This window comes from Cheilinus undulatus, linkage group 6 (assembly GCF_018320785.1).
Source record: "Cheilinus undulatus linkage group 6, ASM1832078v1, whole genome shotgun sequence".
Lineage (NCBI taxonomy): Eukaryota > Metazoa > Chordata > Actinopteri > Labriformes > Labridae > Cheilinus > Cheilinus undulatus.
The window spans coordinates 1408699-1426124 of record NC_054870.1 but is presented as its reverse complement, the minus strand read 5'-3'; the positions used below and the strand labels follow the sequence as shown (position 1 = coordinate 1426124).

The following is a 17426-nucleotide window of genomic DNA, read 5'->3' as shown; positions in this document are numbered from 1 at the left end:
CTCATTACAAAGTTTATATCTGTCTATTTATCCATGAATATAAGCTAAATCAACAAATTAAGATGAGATTTAAAAGCACTGAAGAAAATATTGAAACAAACTTGTACACATCTGTATCTCTGTATTTTATGCATCTATATCTGTTTATTTTACGCATCTGTTGCCATGACAAAATATTAAAGGTCATGAAAAAGAAAGAAGGTGGGGGTAACTAAAGGAATGGAAAAAATATCATCAAAAATAAATGATTTAGAGAGAGAAACAGTCTGGATGTAAAACAATTAGGTTTATTAAAAAGTATTTGTACTCATGATCTTTTAGATTGTGATCAAGAGTTCCATGTATGCAGAGACAATTCTGCATCCCATGTTTTATTCATGTCATCATATTAATCTAACCACTTGACAGCTTTAGGCTGCTTCAGAAACAGGTCAATACATTCAGAGAACCACTAGATGGTAGCAAAGACCACGTTATTGTTCCTGTGCCTGACACTGTGAATGTGCAGGCACAGGGCCTTGGACAGGGTCAAAATGTTGGGAAGACATTGGAGTATGACTTACAAGTGGATTTATTTGACTGGGTCTACTATCAATTGAAAAAAAAAATCAATGTTAGGATGAAATATTTTGTTCTGATTGAAAAATGGGATTTTTGCTTAGTCCGTTTGTCTGCTGTTTTCTCAGTGAGTTTTGAACCTATACTGACAAAAGAGATACTGCTGGAATCTGAGGAGTGTCTGCTTTCATTTGAGGGGTTGTTTGTGTCACAGGCATGAAATATAAGTTACTGAGGGTGCTTGGTTTGCAGGAAAGTACTGTTTGTATCTGTCTGTTCATCCATGAATATAATATAAAATAAACTGAGAGGAGATATCAAAGAATTGAGTAAAATAATGAAACAAACTTGTACACATCTGTATCTCTGTATTATCTCCTCTGTCTTTCACACTAATGATTGCAACAATCTGAAAACTGTTAATGCTTTCAGCCACTCAGTCATTTTGCTCCTGTGGAGGGAGCGTGAACAAGAGGAAGAGGGAGTGAGGCTGCAAGCGTGCAAAAGAGAAAGAAAGAGATAGCAACTGAGCCAAGCAGAGAAGAAAGGAGAGCTGTGAAGCTGACATTCAGTGATTTGTTCATTTATTGGAGTTTCAAATTTTCAGGGCTCATACCTCATGCCCATGTGGTTTTGCTGCCAAAGTAACAGCAAGCTCTGGAAATTAATGAGGGGGACACCCCCCCCCCCCCATTTCTGTTAAACTGCGAGTGTTGCAAAACCCCAAAACCCCATGGAAGCAGCGTGCCTTGTTGCTGGCACCCGACAGTTGCCACGCACCCATGGTCACGACACATCCTGATGTGCAACGGTTTGCAAGGGCCCTTCATTTATGCTTGCAGCTTTAATTTTTCTTATTATTTCATTGTGAAGTTAGGCAGTTGAGTTGTTTCTCTAGCAAGTTTGAGAAGGTTTTTATTTTGAATTCTTCTATCAGATTTCCTTGTTACACTGCAAGAAATATTGTTTGGGTTTTTAACTACCACTCGAAGGTGAAATGAGTGTGTGGTAACAGGGGGTTCTAAAATATTTCACTTTAAAGTCTCCCACTTTCACAATCAATGTGGCAAATTTGAGACGGCTTTCATTTTGAAATTTTACACCAGATTTCCTTGTTACTATGCCAGATTTATTGTGGGAATCTCCAACAATCACTCTAAGGTGGAATGAGTGTGTGGTAACACAGGGTTTCTTAAATATTTCAATTTAAAGTTTTGCAATTATTCACCTTATTTCATTTTAACGTTAGACTGTTGAGTTGTTACAGGTGCAAATTTGAGAAGGCTTTTATTTTGAAATCTTGCATCAGATTGCCTTGTTACCCTGCAAGGTATATTGTGAAGATCTCCAACTATCACTCTAGGGTGGAATGAGTATGTGGTAACAGGGGGTTTCTTGAATATATCAATTTAAAGTTTGCAAGATGCAGAATGAATATGGGAAAAAATGAGAAGGCTGTGATTTTGAAATCTTGCACCAGATTGCCTTGTTACTACGACAGATATATTGTGGGGGTCTTCAACTATCACTGTAAGGTGGAATGAGTGTGTGGAAACAGGACGTTTCATAAATATTTTAATTTAAAATTTGGCAATTTTTTTCCTTATTTTTTCAATTTTAATTCAGGCAGTTGAGTTGTTACTGCAGCATATTTGAGAAGGCTTTTATTTTGAAATCTTCCATGAGATTGCCTTGTTTCTGCGCCAGATATATTGTGGGGGACTTCAACTACCACTGTGAGATGTAATGAGTGTGTGGAAACAGGGGGTTTCTGAAATATCTCAATTTGAAGATGGGCAATTTTTTTCCTTATTATGTTATTTTCAAGTTAGGCAGTTGAGTTGTTACTGTAGCATATTTGAGAAGGCTTTTATTTTGAAATCTTCTATCAGATTGCCTTGGGACTGTGCCAGAAATATTGTTTGGGTCTCCACCACTGTGAGGTGGAATGAGTGTGTGGAAACAGGGGCTTTCTTAAATATTTCAATTTAAAGTTGGGCAAAATTGTTCCTTAGTATTTCATTGTCAAGTTAGGCAGTTGAGTTGTTACAGTAGCATATTTGATTCAGTTTTTATTTTGAAATCTTTCATCAGATTGCCTTGTGACTCTGGCAGATATATTGATTGGGTCTTCAACTACCACTGTGAGGTTGAATGAGTGTGTGGAAACAGGGGGTTTCTTAAATACTTCAATTTGAAGTTGGGTAAATTTGTTCGTTCTTACTTGATTGTAAAGTTAGGCAGTTGAGTTGTTACTGTGGCATGTTTGAGAACGCTTTTATTTCGAAATCTTACATCAGATTGCCTTGTTTCTGCACAAGGTATATTGTTGGGGACTTCAACTACCTCTGTGATGTGGAATGAGTGTGTGGAAACTGGCGGTTTCTTAATTATATCAATTTGAAATGAGGCAAATTTGTTCGTTAGTATTTCATTTTAAAGTTAGGCAGTTGATGTGTTAGTGTAGCATATTTGAGAAGGCTTTTCTTTTGAAATCTTGCATCAGATTGCCTTGTTTCTGCATCAGGTATATTGTGGGGGACTTGAACTACCTCTGTGAGGTGGAATGAGTGTGTGGAAACAGGGGGTTTCTGAAATATTTCAATGTAAAGTTGGGCAAATTTGGTCCTTCATATTTCTCTGAAGTTAGGCAGTTGAGTTGTTACTGTAGCACATTTGAGAAGACTTTTATTTTGAAATCTTCCAACAGATTGCCTTGGGACTGTGCCAGAAATATTGTTTGGGTCATTAACTACCACTGTGAGGTGGAATGATTGTGTGGAAAGAGAGGGTTTCTGAAAAATTTCATTTTGAAGTTGGGCAAATTTGTTCCTTCAAATTTCTTTGTAAAGTTAGGCAGTTGAGTTGTTACTGTAGCATATTTGAGATGGCTTCTATTTTGAAATCTTCCATCAGATTGGCTTGGGACAGTGCCAGAAATATTCTTTGGGTCTTCAACTACCACTGTGAGGTGGAATGAGTGTGTGGAAACTGGCGGTTTCTGAAATATTTCAATGTAAAGTTGGGCATTTTTTCCTTAGTATTTCATTGTCAAGTTAGGCAGTTGACTTGTTACTGTAGCATATTTCAGAAGGCTTTTTCTTGGAAAAATTCCATCAGATTGGCTTGGGACAGTGCCAGAAATATTCTTTGGGTCTTCAACTACCACTGTGAGGTGGAATGAGTGTGTGGAAACTGGTGCCTTCTGAAATATTTCAATGTAAAGTTGGGCATTTTTTCCTTAGTATTTCATTGTCAAGTTAGGCAGTTGACTTGTTACTGTAGCATATTTCAGAAGGCTTTTTCTTGGAAAAATTACATCAGATTGGCTTGGGACAGTGCCAGAAATATTCTTTGGGTCTTCAACTACCACTGTGAGGTGGAATGAGTGTGTGGAAACTGGCGCCTTCTGAAATATTTCAATGTAAAGTTGGGCATTTTTTCCTTAGTATTTCATTGTCAAGTTAGGCAGTTGACTTGTTATGGTAACATATTGGAGAAGGCTTTTTCTTGGAAAAATTACATCAGATTGCCTGGGACAGTGCCAGAAATATTCTTTGGGTCTTCAACTACCACTGTGAGGTGGAATGAGTGTGTGGAAACTGGCGGTTTCTGAAATATTTCAATGTAAAGTTGGGCATTTTTTCCTTAGTATTTCATTGTCAAGTTAGGCAGTTGACTTGTTATGGTAACATACTTGAGAAGGCTTTTTCTTGGAAAAATTACATCAGATTGGCTTGGGACAGTGCCAGAAATATTCTTTGGGTCTTCAACTACCACTGTGAGGTGGAATGAGTGTGTGGAAACTGGCGGTTTCTGAAATATTTCAATGTAAAGTTGGGCATTTTTTCCTTAGTATTTCATTGTCAAGTTAGGCAGTTGACTTGTTACTGTAGCATATTTCAGAAGGCTTTTTCTTTGAAAAATTCCATCAGATTGGCTTGGGACAGTGCCAGAAATATTCTTTGGGTCTTCAACTACCACTGTGAGGTGGAATGAGTGTGTGGAAACTGGCGCCTTCTGAAATATTTCAATGTAAAGTTGGGCATTTTTTCCTTAGTATTTCATTGTCAAGTTAGGCAGTTGACTTGTTATGGTAACATATTGGAGAAGGCTTTTTCTTGGAAAAATTCCATCAGATTGGCTTGGGACAGTGCCAGAAATATTCTTTGGGTCTTCAACTACCACTGTGAGGTGGAATGAGTGTGTGGAAACTGGCGGTTTCTGAAATATTTCAATGTAAAGTTGGGCATTTTTTCCTTAGTATTTCATTGTCAAGTTAGGCAGTTGACTTGTTACTGTAGCATATTTCAGAAGGCTTTTTCTTTGAAAAATTTCATCAGATTGGCTTGGGACAGTGCCAGAAATATTCTTTGGGTCTTCACCTACCACTGTGAGGTGGAATGAGTGTGTGGAAACTGGCGCCTTCTGAAATATTTCAATGTAAAGTTGGGCATTTTTTCCTTAGTATTTCATTGTCAAGTTAGGCAGTTGACTTGTTACTGTAGCATATTTGAGAAGGCTTTTTCTTTGAAAAATTACATCAGATTGGCTTGGGACAGTGCCAGAAATATTCTTTGGGTCTTCAACTACCACTGTGAGGTGGAATGAGTGCGTGAAAACTGGCGGTTTCTGAAATATTTCAATGTAAAGTTGGGCATTTTTTCCTTAGTATTTCATTGTCAAGTTAGGCAGTTGACTTGTTACTGTAGCATATTTCAGAAGGCTTTTTCTTTGAAAAATTCCATCAGATTGGCTTGGGACAGCGCCACAAATATTCTTTGGGTCTTCAACTACCACTGTGAGGTGGAATGAGTGTGTGGAAACTGGCGGTTTCTGAAATATTTCAATGTAAAGTTGGGCATTTTTTCCTTAGTATTTCATTGTCAAGTTAGGCAGTTGACTTGTTACTGTAGCATATTTCAGAAGGCTTTTTCTTTGAAAAATTCCATCAGATTGGCTTGGGACAGTGCCAGAAATATTCTTTGGGTCTTCAACTACCACTGTGAGGTGGAATGAGTGTGTGGAAACTGGCGCCTTTTGAAATATTTCAATGTAAAGTTGGGCATTTTTTCCTTAGTATTTCATTGTCAAGTTAGGCAGTTGACTTGTTACTGTAGCATATTTCAGAAGGCTTTTTCTTTGAAAAATTCCATCAGATTGGCTTGGGACAGTGCCAGAAATATTCTTTGGGTCTTCAACTACCACTGTGAGGTGGAATGAGTGTGTGGAAACTGGCGCCTTCTGAAATATTTCAATGTAAAGTTGGGCATTTTTTCCTTAGTATTTCATTGTCAAATTAGGCAGTTGACTTGTTACTGTAGCATAGTTGAGAAGGCTTTTTCTTTGAAAAATTCCATCAGATTGGCTTGGGACAGCGCCACAAATATTCTTTGGATCTTCAACTACCACTGTGAGGTGGAATGAGTGCGTGGAAACTGGCGCATTTTGAAATATTTCAATGTAAAGTTGGGCATTTTTTCCTTAGTATTTCATTGTCAAGTTAGGCAGTTGACTTGTTACTGTAGCATATTTCAGAAGGCTTTTTCTTTGAAAAATTCCATCAGATTGGCTTGGGACAGCACCACAAATATTCTTTGGGTCTTCAACTACCAATGTGAGGTGGAATGAGTGCGTGAAAACTGGTGGTTTCTGAAATATTTCAATGTAAAGTTGGGCATTTTTTCCTTAGTATTTCATTGTCAAGTTAGGCAGTTGACTTGTTACTGTAGCATATTTCAGAAGGCTTTTTCTTGGAAAAATTACATCAGATTGCCTGGGACAGTGCCAGAAATATTCTTTGTGTCTTCAACTACCACTGTGAGGTGGAATGAGTGTGTGGAAACTGGTGCCTTCTGAAATATTTCAATGTAAAGTTGGGCAGTTTGTCCTTAGTATTTCATTGTCAAGTTAGGCAGTTGACTTGTTATGGTAACATATTTCAGAAGGCTTTTTCTTTGAAAAATTACATCAGATTGGCTTGGGACAGTGCCAGAAATATTCTTTGGGTCTTCAACTACCACTGTGAGGTGGAATGAGTGTGTGGAAACTGGCGCCTTCTGAAATATTTCAATGTAAAGTTGGGCATTTTTTCCTTAGTATTTCATTGTCAAGTTAGGCAGTTGACTTGTTATGGTAACATATTGGAGAAGGCTTTTTCTTGGAAAAATTACATCAGATTGGCTTGGGACAGTGCCAGAAATATTCTTTGGGTCTTCAACTACCACTGTGAGGTGGAATGAGTGTGTGGAAACTGGCGCCTTCTGAAATATTTCAATGTAAAGTTGGGCATTTTTTCCTTAGTATTTCATTGTCAAGTTAGGCAGTTGACTTGTTACTGTAGCATATTGGAGAAGGCTTTTTCTTGGAAAAATTACATCAGATTGGCTTGGGACAGTGCCAGAAATATTCTTTGGGTCTTCAACTACCACTGTGAGGTGGAATGAGTTTGTGGAAACTGGCGCCTTCTGAAATATTTCAATGTAAAGTTGGGCATTTTTTCCTTAGTATTTCATTGTCAAGTTAGGCAGTTGACTTGTTACTGTAGCATATTTCAGAAGGCTTTTTCTTGGAAAAATTACATCAGATTGGCTTGGGACAGTGCCAGAAATATTCTTTGGGTCTTCAACTACCACTGTGAGGTGGAATGAGTGTGTGGAAACTGGCACCTTCTGAAATATTTCAATGTAAAGTTGGGCATTTTTTCCTTAGTATTTCATTGTCAAGTTAGGCAGTTGACTTGTTACTGTAGCATATTTCAGAAGGCTTTTTCTTGGAAAAATTACATCAGATTGGCTTGGGACAGTGCCAGAAATATTCTTTGGGTCTTCAACTACCACTGTGAGGTGGAATGAGTGTGTGGAAACTGGCGGTTTCTGAAATATTTCAATGTAAAGTTGGGCATTTTTTCCTTAGTATTTCATTGTCAAGTTAGGCAGTTGACTTGTTACTGTAGCATATTTCAGAAGGCTTTTTCTTGGAAAAATTACATCAGATTGGCTTGGGACAGTGCCAGAAATATTCTTTGGGTCTTCAACTACCACTGTGAGGTGGAATGAGTGTGTGAAAACTGGCGGTTTCGGAAATATTTCAATGTAAAGTTGGCCATTTTTTCCTTAGTATTTCATTGTCAAGTTAGGCAGTTGTTACTGTAGCATATTTCAGAAGGCTTTTTCTTGGAAAAATTCCATCAGATTGGCTTGGGACAGTGCCAGAAATATTCTTTGGGTCTTCAACTACCACTGTGAGGTGGAATGAGTGTGTGGAAACTGGCACCTTCTGAAATATTTCAATGTAAAGTTGGGCATTTTTTCCTTAGTATTTCATTGTCAAGTTAGGCAGTTGACTTGTTACTGTAGCATATTTCAGAAGGCTTTTTCTTGGAAAAATTACATCAGATTGGCTTGGGACAGTGCCAGAAATATTCTTTGGGTCTTCAACTACCACTGTGAGGTGGAATGAGTGTGAAAACTGGCGGTTTCTGAAATATTTCAATGTAAAGTTGGGCATTTTTTCCTTAGTATTTCATTGTCAAGTTAGGCAGTTGAGTTGTTACTGTAGCATATTTCAGAAGGCTTTTTCTTGGAAAAATTACATCAGATTGGCTTGGGACAGTGCCAGAAATATTCTTTGGGTCTTCAACTACCACTGTGAGGTGGAATGAGTGTGTGGAAACTGGTGCCTTCTGAAATATTTCAATGTAAAGTTGGGCATTTTTTCCTTAGTATTTCATTGTCAAGTTAGGCAGTTGACTTGTTACTGTAGCATATTTCAGAAGGCTTTTTCTTGGAAAAATTACATCAGATTGGCTTGGGACAGTGCCAGAAATATTCTTTGGGTCTTCAACTACCACTGTGAGGTGGAATGAGTGTGTGGAAACTGGCGGTTTCTGAAATATTTCAATGTAAAGTTGGGCATTTTTTCCTTAGTATTTCATTGTCAAGTTAGGCAGTTGACTTGTTATGGTAACATACTTGAGAAGGCTTTTTCTTGGAAAAATTACATCAGATTGGCTTGGGACAGTGCCAGAAATATTCTTTGGGTCTTCAACTACCACTGTGAGGTGGAATGAGTGTGTGGAAACTGGCGCCTTCTGAAATATTTCAATGTAAAGTTGGGCATTTTTTCCTTAGTATTTCATTGTCAAGTTAGGCAGTTGACTTGTTACTGTAGCATATTTCAGAAGGCTTTTTCTTGGAAAAATTACATCAGATTGGCTTGGGACAGTGCCAGAAATATTCTTTGGGTCTTCAACTACCACTGTGAGGTGGAATGAGTGTGTGGAAACTGGCGGTTTCTGAAATATTTCAATGTAAAGTTGGGCATTTTTTCCTTAGTATTTCATTGTCAAGTTAGGCAGTTGACTTGTTACTGTAGCATATTGGAGAAGGCTTTTTCTTGGAAAAATTACATCAGATTGGCTTGGGACAGTGCCAGAAATATTCTTTGGGTCTTCAACTACCACTGTGAGGTGGAATGAGTGTGTGGAAACTGGTGCCTTCTGAAATATTTCAATGTAAAGTTGGGCATTTTTTCCTTAGTATTTCATTGTCAAGTTAGGCAGTTGACTTGTTATGGTAACATATTGGAGAAGGCTTTTTCTTGGAAAAATTCCATCAGATTGGCTTGGGACAGTGCCAGAAATATTCTTTGGGTCTTCAACTACCACTGTGAGGTGGAATGAGTGTGTGGAAACTGGCGCCTTCTGAAATATTTCAATGTAAAGTTGGGCATTTTTTCCTTAGTATTTCATTGTCAAGTTAGGCAGTTGACTTGTTACTGTAGCATATTTCAGAAGGCTTTTTCTTGGAAAAATTACATCAGATTGGCTTGGGACAGTGCCAGAAATATTCTTTGGGTCTTCAACTACCACTGTGAGGTGGAATGAGTGTGTGGAAACTGGCGCCTTCTGAAATATTTCAATGTAAAGTTGGGCATTTTTTCCTTAGTATTTCATTGTCAAGTTAGGCAGTTGACTTGTTATGGTAACATATTGGAGAAGGCTTTTTCTTGGAAAAATTACATCAGATTGGCTTGGGACAGTGCCAGAAATATTCTTTGGGTCTTCAACTACCACTGTGAGGTGGAATGAGTGTGTGGAAACTGGTGCCTTCTGAAATATTTCAATGTAAAGTTGGGCATTTTTTCCTTAGTATTTCATTGTCAAGTTAGGCAGTTGACTTGTTACTGTAGCATATTTCAGAAGGCTTTTTCTTGGAAAAATTCCATCAGATTGGCTTGGGACAGTGCCAGAAATATTCTTTGGGTCTTCAACTACCACTGTGAGGTGGAATGAGTGTGTGAAAACTGGCGGTTTCGGAAATATTTCAATGTAAAGTTGGCCATTTTTTCCTTAGTATTTCATTGTCAAGTTAGGCAGTTGACTTGTTACTGTAGCATATTTCAGAAGGCTTTTTCTTGGAAAAATTACATCAGATTGGCTTGGGACAGTCCCAGAAATATTCTTTGGGTCTTCAACTACCACTGTGAGGTGGAATGAGTGTGTGGAAACTGGTGGTTTCTGAAATATTTCAATGTAAAGTTGGGCATTTTTTCCTTAGTATTTCATTGTCAAGTTAGGCAGTTGATTTGTTACTGTAGCATATTGGAGAAGGCTTTTTCTTGGAAAAATTACATCAGATTGGCTTGGGACAGTGCCAGAAATATTCTTTGGGTCTTCAACTACCACTGTGAGGTGGAATGAGTGTGTGGAAACTGGCACCTTCTGAAATATTTCAATGTAAAGTTGGGCATTTTTTCCTTAGTATTTCATTGTCAAGTTAGGCAGTTGACTTGTTACTGTAGCATATTTCAGAAGGCTTTTTCTTTGAAAAATTACATCAGATTGGCTTGGGACAGTGCCAGAAATATTCTTTGGGTCTTCAACTACCACTGTGAGGTGGAATGAGTGTGTGGAAACTGGCGCCTTCTGAAATATTTCAATGTAAAGTTGGCCATTTTTTCCTTAGTATTTCATTGTCAAGTTAGGCAGTTGTTACTGTAGCATATTTCAGAAGGCTTTTTCTTGGAAAAATTCCATCAGATTGGCTTGGGACAGTGCCAGAAATATTCTTTGGGTCTTCAACTACCACTGTGAGGTGGAATGAGTGTGTGAAAACTGGCGGTTTCGGAAATATTTCAATGTAAAGTTGGGCATTTTTTCCTTAGTATTTCATTGTCAAGTTAGGCAGTTGACTTGTTACTGTAGCATATTTCAGAAGGCTTTTTCTTGGAAAAATTACATCAGATTGGCTTGGGACAGCGCCACAAATATTCTTTGGGTCTTCAACTACCACTGTGAGGTGGAATGAGTGTGTGGAAACTGGCGGTTTCTGAAATATTTCAATGTAAAGTTGGGCATTTTTTCCTTAGTATTTCATTGTCAAGTTAGGCAGTTGACTTGTTACTGTAGCATATTTCAGAAGGCTTTTTCTTTGAAAAATTACATCAGATTGGCTTGGGACAGCGCCACAAATATTCTTTGGGTCTTCAACTACCACTGTGAGGTGGAATGAGTGTGTGGAAACTGGCGCCTTCTGAAATATTTCAATGTAAAGTTGGGCATTTTTTCCTTAGTATTTCATTGTCAAGTTAGGCAGTTGACTTGTTACTGTAGCATATTTGAGAAGGCTTTTTCTTTGAAAAATTACATCAGATTGGCTTGGGACAGCGCCACAAATATTCTTTGGGTCTCCAACTTCCACTGTGAGGTGGAATGAGTGTGTGGAAACTGCTCCTTCTGAAATATTTCATGTAAAAAGTTGGGCATTTTTTCCTTAGTATTTCATTGTAAATTTTGGCAGTTGACTTGTTACTGTAGCATATTTCAGAAGGCTTTTTCTTTGAAAAATTACATCAGATTGGCTTGGGACAGTGCCACAAATATTCTTTGGGTCTTCAACTACCACTGTGAGGTGGAATGAGTGTGTGGAAACTGGCGGTTTCTGAAATATTTCAATGTAAAGTTGGGCATTTTTTCCTTAGTATTTCATTGTCAAGTTAGGCAGTTGACTTGTTACTGTAGCATATTTCAGAAGGCTTTTTCTTTGAAAAATTACATCAGATTGGCTTGGGACAGCGCCAGAAATATTCTTTGGGTCTTCACCTACCACTGTGAGGTGGAATGAGTGTGTGGAAACTGGCGCCTTCTGAAATATTTCAATGTAAAGTTGGGCATTTTTTCCTTAGTATTTCATTGTCAAGTTAGGCAGTTGACTTGTTACTGTAGCATATTTCAGAAGGCTTTTACTTTGAAAAATTTCGTCAGATTGGCTTAGGACAGTGCCAGAAATATTCTTTGGGTCTTCAACTACCACTGTGAGGTGGAATGAGTGTGTGGAAACTGGCGCCTTCTGAAATATTTCAATGTAAAGTTGGGCATTTTTTCCTTAGTATTTCATTGTCAAGTTAGGCAGTTGACTTGTTACTGTAGCATATTTCAGAAGGCTTTTTCTTGGAAAAATTACATCAGATTGGCTTGGGACAGTGCCAGAAATATTCTTTGGGTCTTCAACTACCACTGTGAGGTGGAATGAGTGTGTGGAAACTGGCGGTTTCTGAAATATTTCAATGTAAAGTTGGGCATTTTTTCCTTAGTATTTCATTGTCAAGTTAGGCAGTTGACTTGTTATGGTAACATATTGGAGAAGGCTTTTTCTTGGAAAAATTACATCAGATTGGCTTGGGACAGTGCCAGAAATATTCTTTGGGTCTTCAACTACCACTGTGAGGTGGAATGAGTGTGTGGAAACTGGCACCTTCTGAAATATTTCAATGTAAAGTTGGGCATTTTTTCCTTAGTATTTCATTGTCAAGTTAGGCAGTTGATTTGTTACTATAGCATATTGGAGAAGGCTTTTTCTTGGAAAAATTACATCAGATTGGCTTGGGACAGTGCCAGAAATATTCTTTGGGTCTTCAACTACCACTGTGAGGTGGAATGAGTGTGTGGAAACTGGCGCCTTCTGAAATATTTCAATGTAAAGTTGGGCATTTTTTCCTTAGTATTTCATTGTCAAGTTAGGCAGTTGACTTGTTACTGTAGCATATTTCAGAAGGCTTTTTCTTGGAAAAATTACATCAGATTGCCTGGGACAGTGCCAGAAATATTCTTTGGGTCTTCAACTACCACTGTGAGGTGGAATGAGTGTGTGGAAACTGGCACCTTCTGAAATATTTCAATGTAAAGTTGGGCATTTTTTCCTTAGTATTTCATTGTCAAGTTAGGCAGTTGACTTGTTACTGTAGCATATTTCAGAAGGCTTTTTCTTGGAAAAATTACATCAGATTGGCTTGGGACAGTCCCAGAAATATTCTTTGGGTCTTCAACTACCACTGCGAGGTGGAATGAGTATGTGGAAACTGGTGGTTTCTGAAATATTTCAATGTAAAGTTGGGCATTTTTTCCTTAGTATTTCATTGTCAAGTTAGGCAGTTGATTTGTTACTGTAGCATATTTGAGAAGGCTTTTTCTTGGAAAAATTACATCAGATTGGCTTGGGACAGTGCCAGAAATATTCTTTGGGTCTTCAACTACCACTGCGAGGTGGAATGAGTATGTGGAAACTGGTGGTTTCTGAAATATTTCAATGTAAAGTTGGGCATTTTTTCCTTAGTATTTCATTGTCAAGTTAGGCAGTTTATTTGTTACTATAGCATATTGGAGAAGGCTTTTTCTTGGAAAAATTACATCAGATTGGCTTGGGACAGTGCCAGAAATATTCTTTGGGTCTTCAACTACCACTGTGAGGTGGAATGAGTTTGTGGAAACTGGCGCCTTCTGAAATATTTCAATGTAAAGTTGGGCATTTTTTCCTTAGTATTTCATTGTCAAGTTAGGCAGTTGACTTGTTACTGTAGCATATTTCAGAAGTCGTTTTCTTGGAAAAATTTCATCAGATTGGCTTGGGACAGTGCCAGAAATATTCTTTGGGTCTTCAACTACCACTGCGAGGTGGAATGAGTGTGTGGAAACTGGCGCCTTCTGAAATATTTCAATGTAAAGTTGGGCATTTTTTCCTTAGTATTTCATTGTCAAGTTAGGCAGTTGACTTGTTACTGTAGCATATTTCAGAAGGCTTTTTCTTTGAAAAATTCCATCAGATTGGCTTGGGACAGTGCCAGAAATATTCTTTGGGTCTTCAACTACCACTGTGAGGTGGAATGAGTGTGTGGAAACTGGCGCCTTCTGAAATATTTCCATGTAAAGTTGGGCATTTTTTTCCTTTTTATTTCATTGTCAAGTTAGGCAGTTGACTTGTTACTGTAGCATATTTCAGAAGGCGTTTTCTTGGAAAAATTACATCAGATTGGCTTGGGACAGTGCCAGAAATATTCTTTGGGTCTTCAACTACCACTGTGAGGTGGAATGAGTGTGTGGAAACTGGTGCCTTCTGAAATATTTCAATGTAAAGTTGGGCATTTTTTCCTTAGTATTTCATTGTCAAGTTAGGCAGTTGACTTGTTACTGTAGCATATTTCAGAAGGCTTTTTCTTGGAAAAATTACATCAGATTGGCTTGGGACAGTGCCAGAAATATTCTTTGGGTCTTCAACTACCACTGTGAGGTGGAATGAGTGTGTGGAAACTGGCACCTTCTGAAATATTTCAATGTAAAGTTGGGCATTTTTTCCTTAGTATTTCATTGTCAAGTTAGGCAGTTGATTTGTTACTGTAGCATATTGGAGAAGGCTTTTTCTTGGAAAAATTCCATCAGATTGGCTTGGGACAGTGCCAGAAATATTCTTTGGGTCTTCAACTACCACTGCGAGGTGGAATGAGTGTGTGGAAACTGGCGCCTTCTGAAATATTTCAATGTAAAGTTGGGCATTTTTTCCTTAGTATTTCATTGTCAAGTTAGGCAGTTGACTTGTTACTGTAGCATATTTCAGAAGGCTTTTTCTTTGAAAAATTACATCAGATTGGCTTGGGACAGTGCCAGAAATATTCTTTGGGTCTTCAACTACCACTGTGAGGTGGAATGAGTGTGTGGAAACTGGCGGTTTCTGAAATATTTCAATGTAAAGTTGGGCATTTTTTCCTTAGTATTTCATTGTCAAGTTAGGCAGTTGACTTGTTACTGTAGCATATTTCAGAAGGCTTTTTCTTTGAAAAATTACATCAGATTGGCTTGGGACAGTGCCAGAAATATTCTTTGGGTCTTCAACTACCACTGTGAGGTGGAATGAGTGTGTGGAAACTGGCGCCTTTTGAAATATTTCAATGTAAAGTTGGCCATTTTTTCCTTAGTATTTCATTGTCAAGTTAGGCAGTTGAGTTGTTACTGTAGCATATTTCAGAAGGCTTTTTCTTTGAAAAATACCATCAGATTGGCTTGGGACAGTGCCACAAATATTCTTTGGGTCTTCAACTACCACTGTGAGGTGGAATGAGTGTGTGAAAACTGGCGGTTTCGGAAATATTTCAATGTAAAGTTGGCCATTTTTTCCTTAGTATTTCATTGTCAAGTTAGGCAGTTGAGTTGTTACTGTAGCATATTTCAGAAGGCTTTTTCTTTGAAAAATTACATCAGATTGGCTCTGGACAGTCCTAGAAATATTCTTTGGGTCTTCAATTACCACTGTGAGGTGGAATGAGTGTGTGGAAACTGGCGCCTTCTGAAATATTTCAATGTAAAGTTGGGCATTTTTTCCTTAGTATTTCATTGTCAAGTTAGGCAGTTGACTTGTTACTGTAGCATATTTCAGAAGGCTTTTTCTTTGAAAAATTCCATCAGATTGGCTTGGGACAGTGCCAGAAATATTCTTTGGGTCTTCAACTACCAATGTGAGGTGGAATGAGTGCGTGAAAACTGGCGGTTTCTGAAATATTTCAATGTAAAGTTGGGCATTTTTTCCTTAGTATTTCATTGTCAAGTTAGGCAGTTGACTTGTTACTGTAGCATATTTCAGAAGGCTTTTTCTTTGAAAAATTACATCAGATTGGCTTGGGACAGTGCCAGAAATATTCTTTGGGTCTTCAACTACCACTGTGAGGTGGAATGAGTGTGTGGAAACTGGCGCCTTCTGAAATATTTCAATGTAAAGTTGGGCATTTTTTCCTTAGTATATCATTGTCAAGTTAGGCAGTTGACTTGTTACTGTAGCATATTTGAGAAGGCTTTTTCTTTGAAAAATTACATCAGATTGGCTCTGGACAGTCCTAGAAATATTCTTTGGGTCTTCAATTACCACTGTGAGGTGGAATGAGTGTGTGGAAACTGGCGCCTTCTGAAATATTTCAATGTAAAGTTGGGCATTTTTTCCTTAGTATTTCATTGTCAAGTTAGGCAGTTGACTTGTTACTGTAGCATATTTCAGAAGGCTTTTTCTTTGAAAAATTACATCAGATTGGCTTGGGACAGTCCCAGAAATATTCTTTGGGTCTTCAACTACCACTGCGAGGTGGAATGAGTATGTGGAAACTGGTGGTTTCTGAAATATTTCAATGTAAAGTTGGGCATTTTTTCCTTAGTATTTCATTGTCAAATTAGGCAGTTGATTTGTTACTGTAGCATATTGGAGAAGGCTTTTTCTTGGAAAAATTACATCAGATTGGCTTGGGACAGTGCCAGAAATATTCTTTGGGTCTTCAACTACCACTGTGAGGTGGAATGAGTTTGTGAAAACTGGCGCCTTCTGAAATATTTCAATGTAAAGTTGGGCATTTTTTCCTTAGTATTTCATTGTCAAGTTAGGCAGTTGACTTGTTACTGTAGCATATTTCAGAAGGCTTTTTCTTGGAAAAATTACATCAGATTGCCTGGGACAGTGCCAGAAATATTCTTTGGGTCTTCAACTACCACTGTGAGGTGGAATGAGTGTGTGGAAACTGGCACCTTCTGAAATATTTCAATGTAAAGTTGGGCATTTTTTCCTTAGTATTTCATTGTCAAGTTAGGCAGTTGACTTGTTACTGTAGCATATTTCAGAAGGCTTTTTCTTGGAAAAATTACATCAGATTGGCTTGGGACAGTCCCAGAAATATTCTTTGGGTCTTCAACTACCACTGCGAGGTGGAATGAGTATGTGGAAACTGGTGGTTTCTGAAATATTTCAATGTAAAGTTGGGCATTTTTTCCTTAGTATTTCATTGTCAAGTTAGGCAGTTGATTTGTTACTGTAGCATATTGGAGAAGGCTTTTTCTTGGAAAAATTACATCAGATTGGCTTGGGACAGTGCCAGAAATATTCTTTGGGTCTTCAACTACCACTGTGAGGTGGAATGAGTGCGTGAAAACTGGCGCCTTCTGAAATATTTCAATGTAAAGTTGGGCATTTTTTCCTTAGTATTTCATTGTCAAGTTAGGCAGTTGACTTGTTACTGTAGCATATTTCAGAAGGCTTTTTCTTGGAAAAATTACATCAGATTGCCTGGGACAGTGCCAGAAATATTCTTTGGGTCTTCAACTACCACTGTGAGGTGGAATGAGTGTGTGGAAACTGGCACCTTCTGAAATATTTCAATGTAAAGTTGGGCATTTTTTCCTTAGTATTTCATTGTCAAGTTAGGCAGTTGACTTGTTACTGTAGCATATTTCAGAAGGCTTTTTCTTGGAAAAATTACATCAGATTGGCTTGGGACAGTCCCAGAAATATTCTTTGGGTCTTCAACTACCACTGCGAGGTGGAATGAGTGTGTGGAAACTGGTGGTTTCTGAAATATTTCAATGTAAAGTTGGGCATTTTTTCCTTAGTATTTCATTGTCAAGTTAGGCAGTTGATTTGTTACTGTAGCATATTGGAGAAGGCTTTTTCTTGGAAAAATTACATCAGATTGGCTTGGGACAGTGCCAGAAATATTCTTTGGGTCTTCAACTACCACTGTGAGTTGGAATGAGTGTGTGGAAACTGGCGCCTTCTGAAATATTT

The 17426-nt window shown here is 38.1% G+C and overlaps 1 protein-coding gene across 1 annotated transcript in view; it reads right to left on the bottom strand.

Annotated features, from left to right (window-relative positions):
* Positions 1 to 994: 994 nt before the first annotated feature.
* The window catches only part of ttc27 (tetratricopeptide repeat domain 27), a 158072-nt gene continuing 141640 nt past the window's right edge, over positions 995 to 17426 (bottom strand). The window contains exon 13 of the mRNA XM_041789755.1: positions 995 to 1048. Within this exon, the coding sequence (XP_041645689.1) occupies positions 995 to 1048 (54 nt within the window). The remainder of the gene's footprint in view (positions 1049 to 17426) is intronic.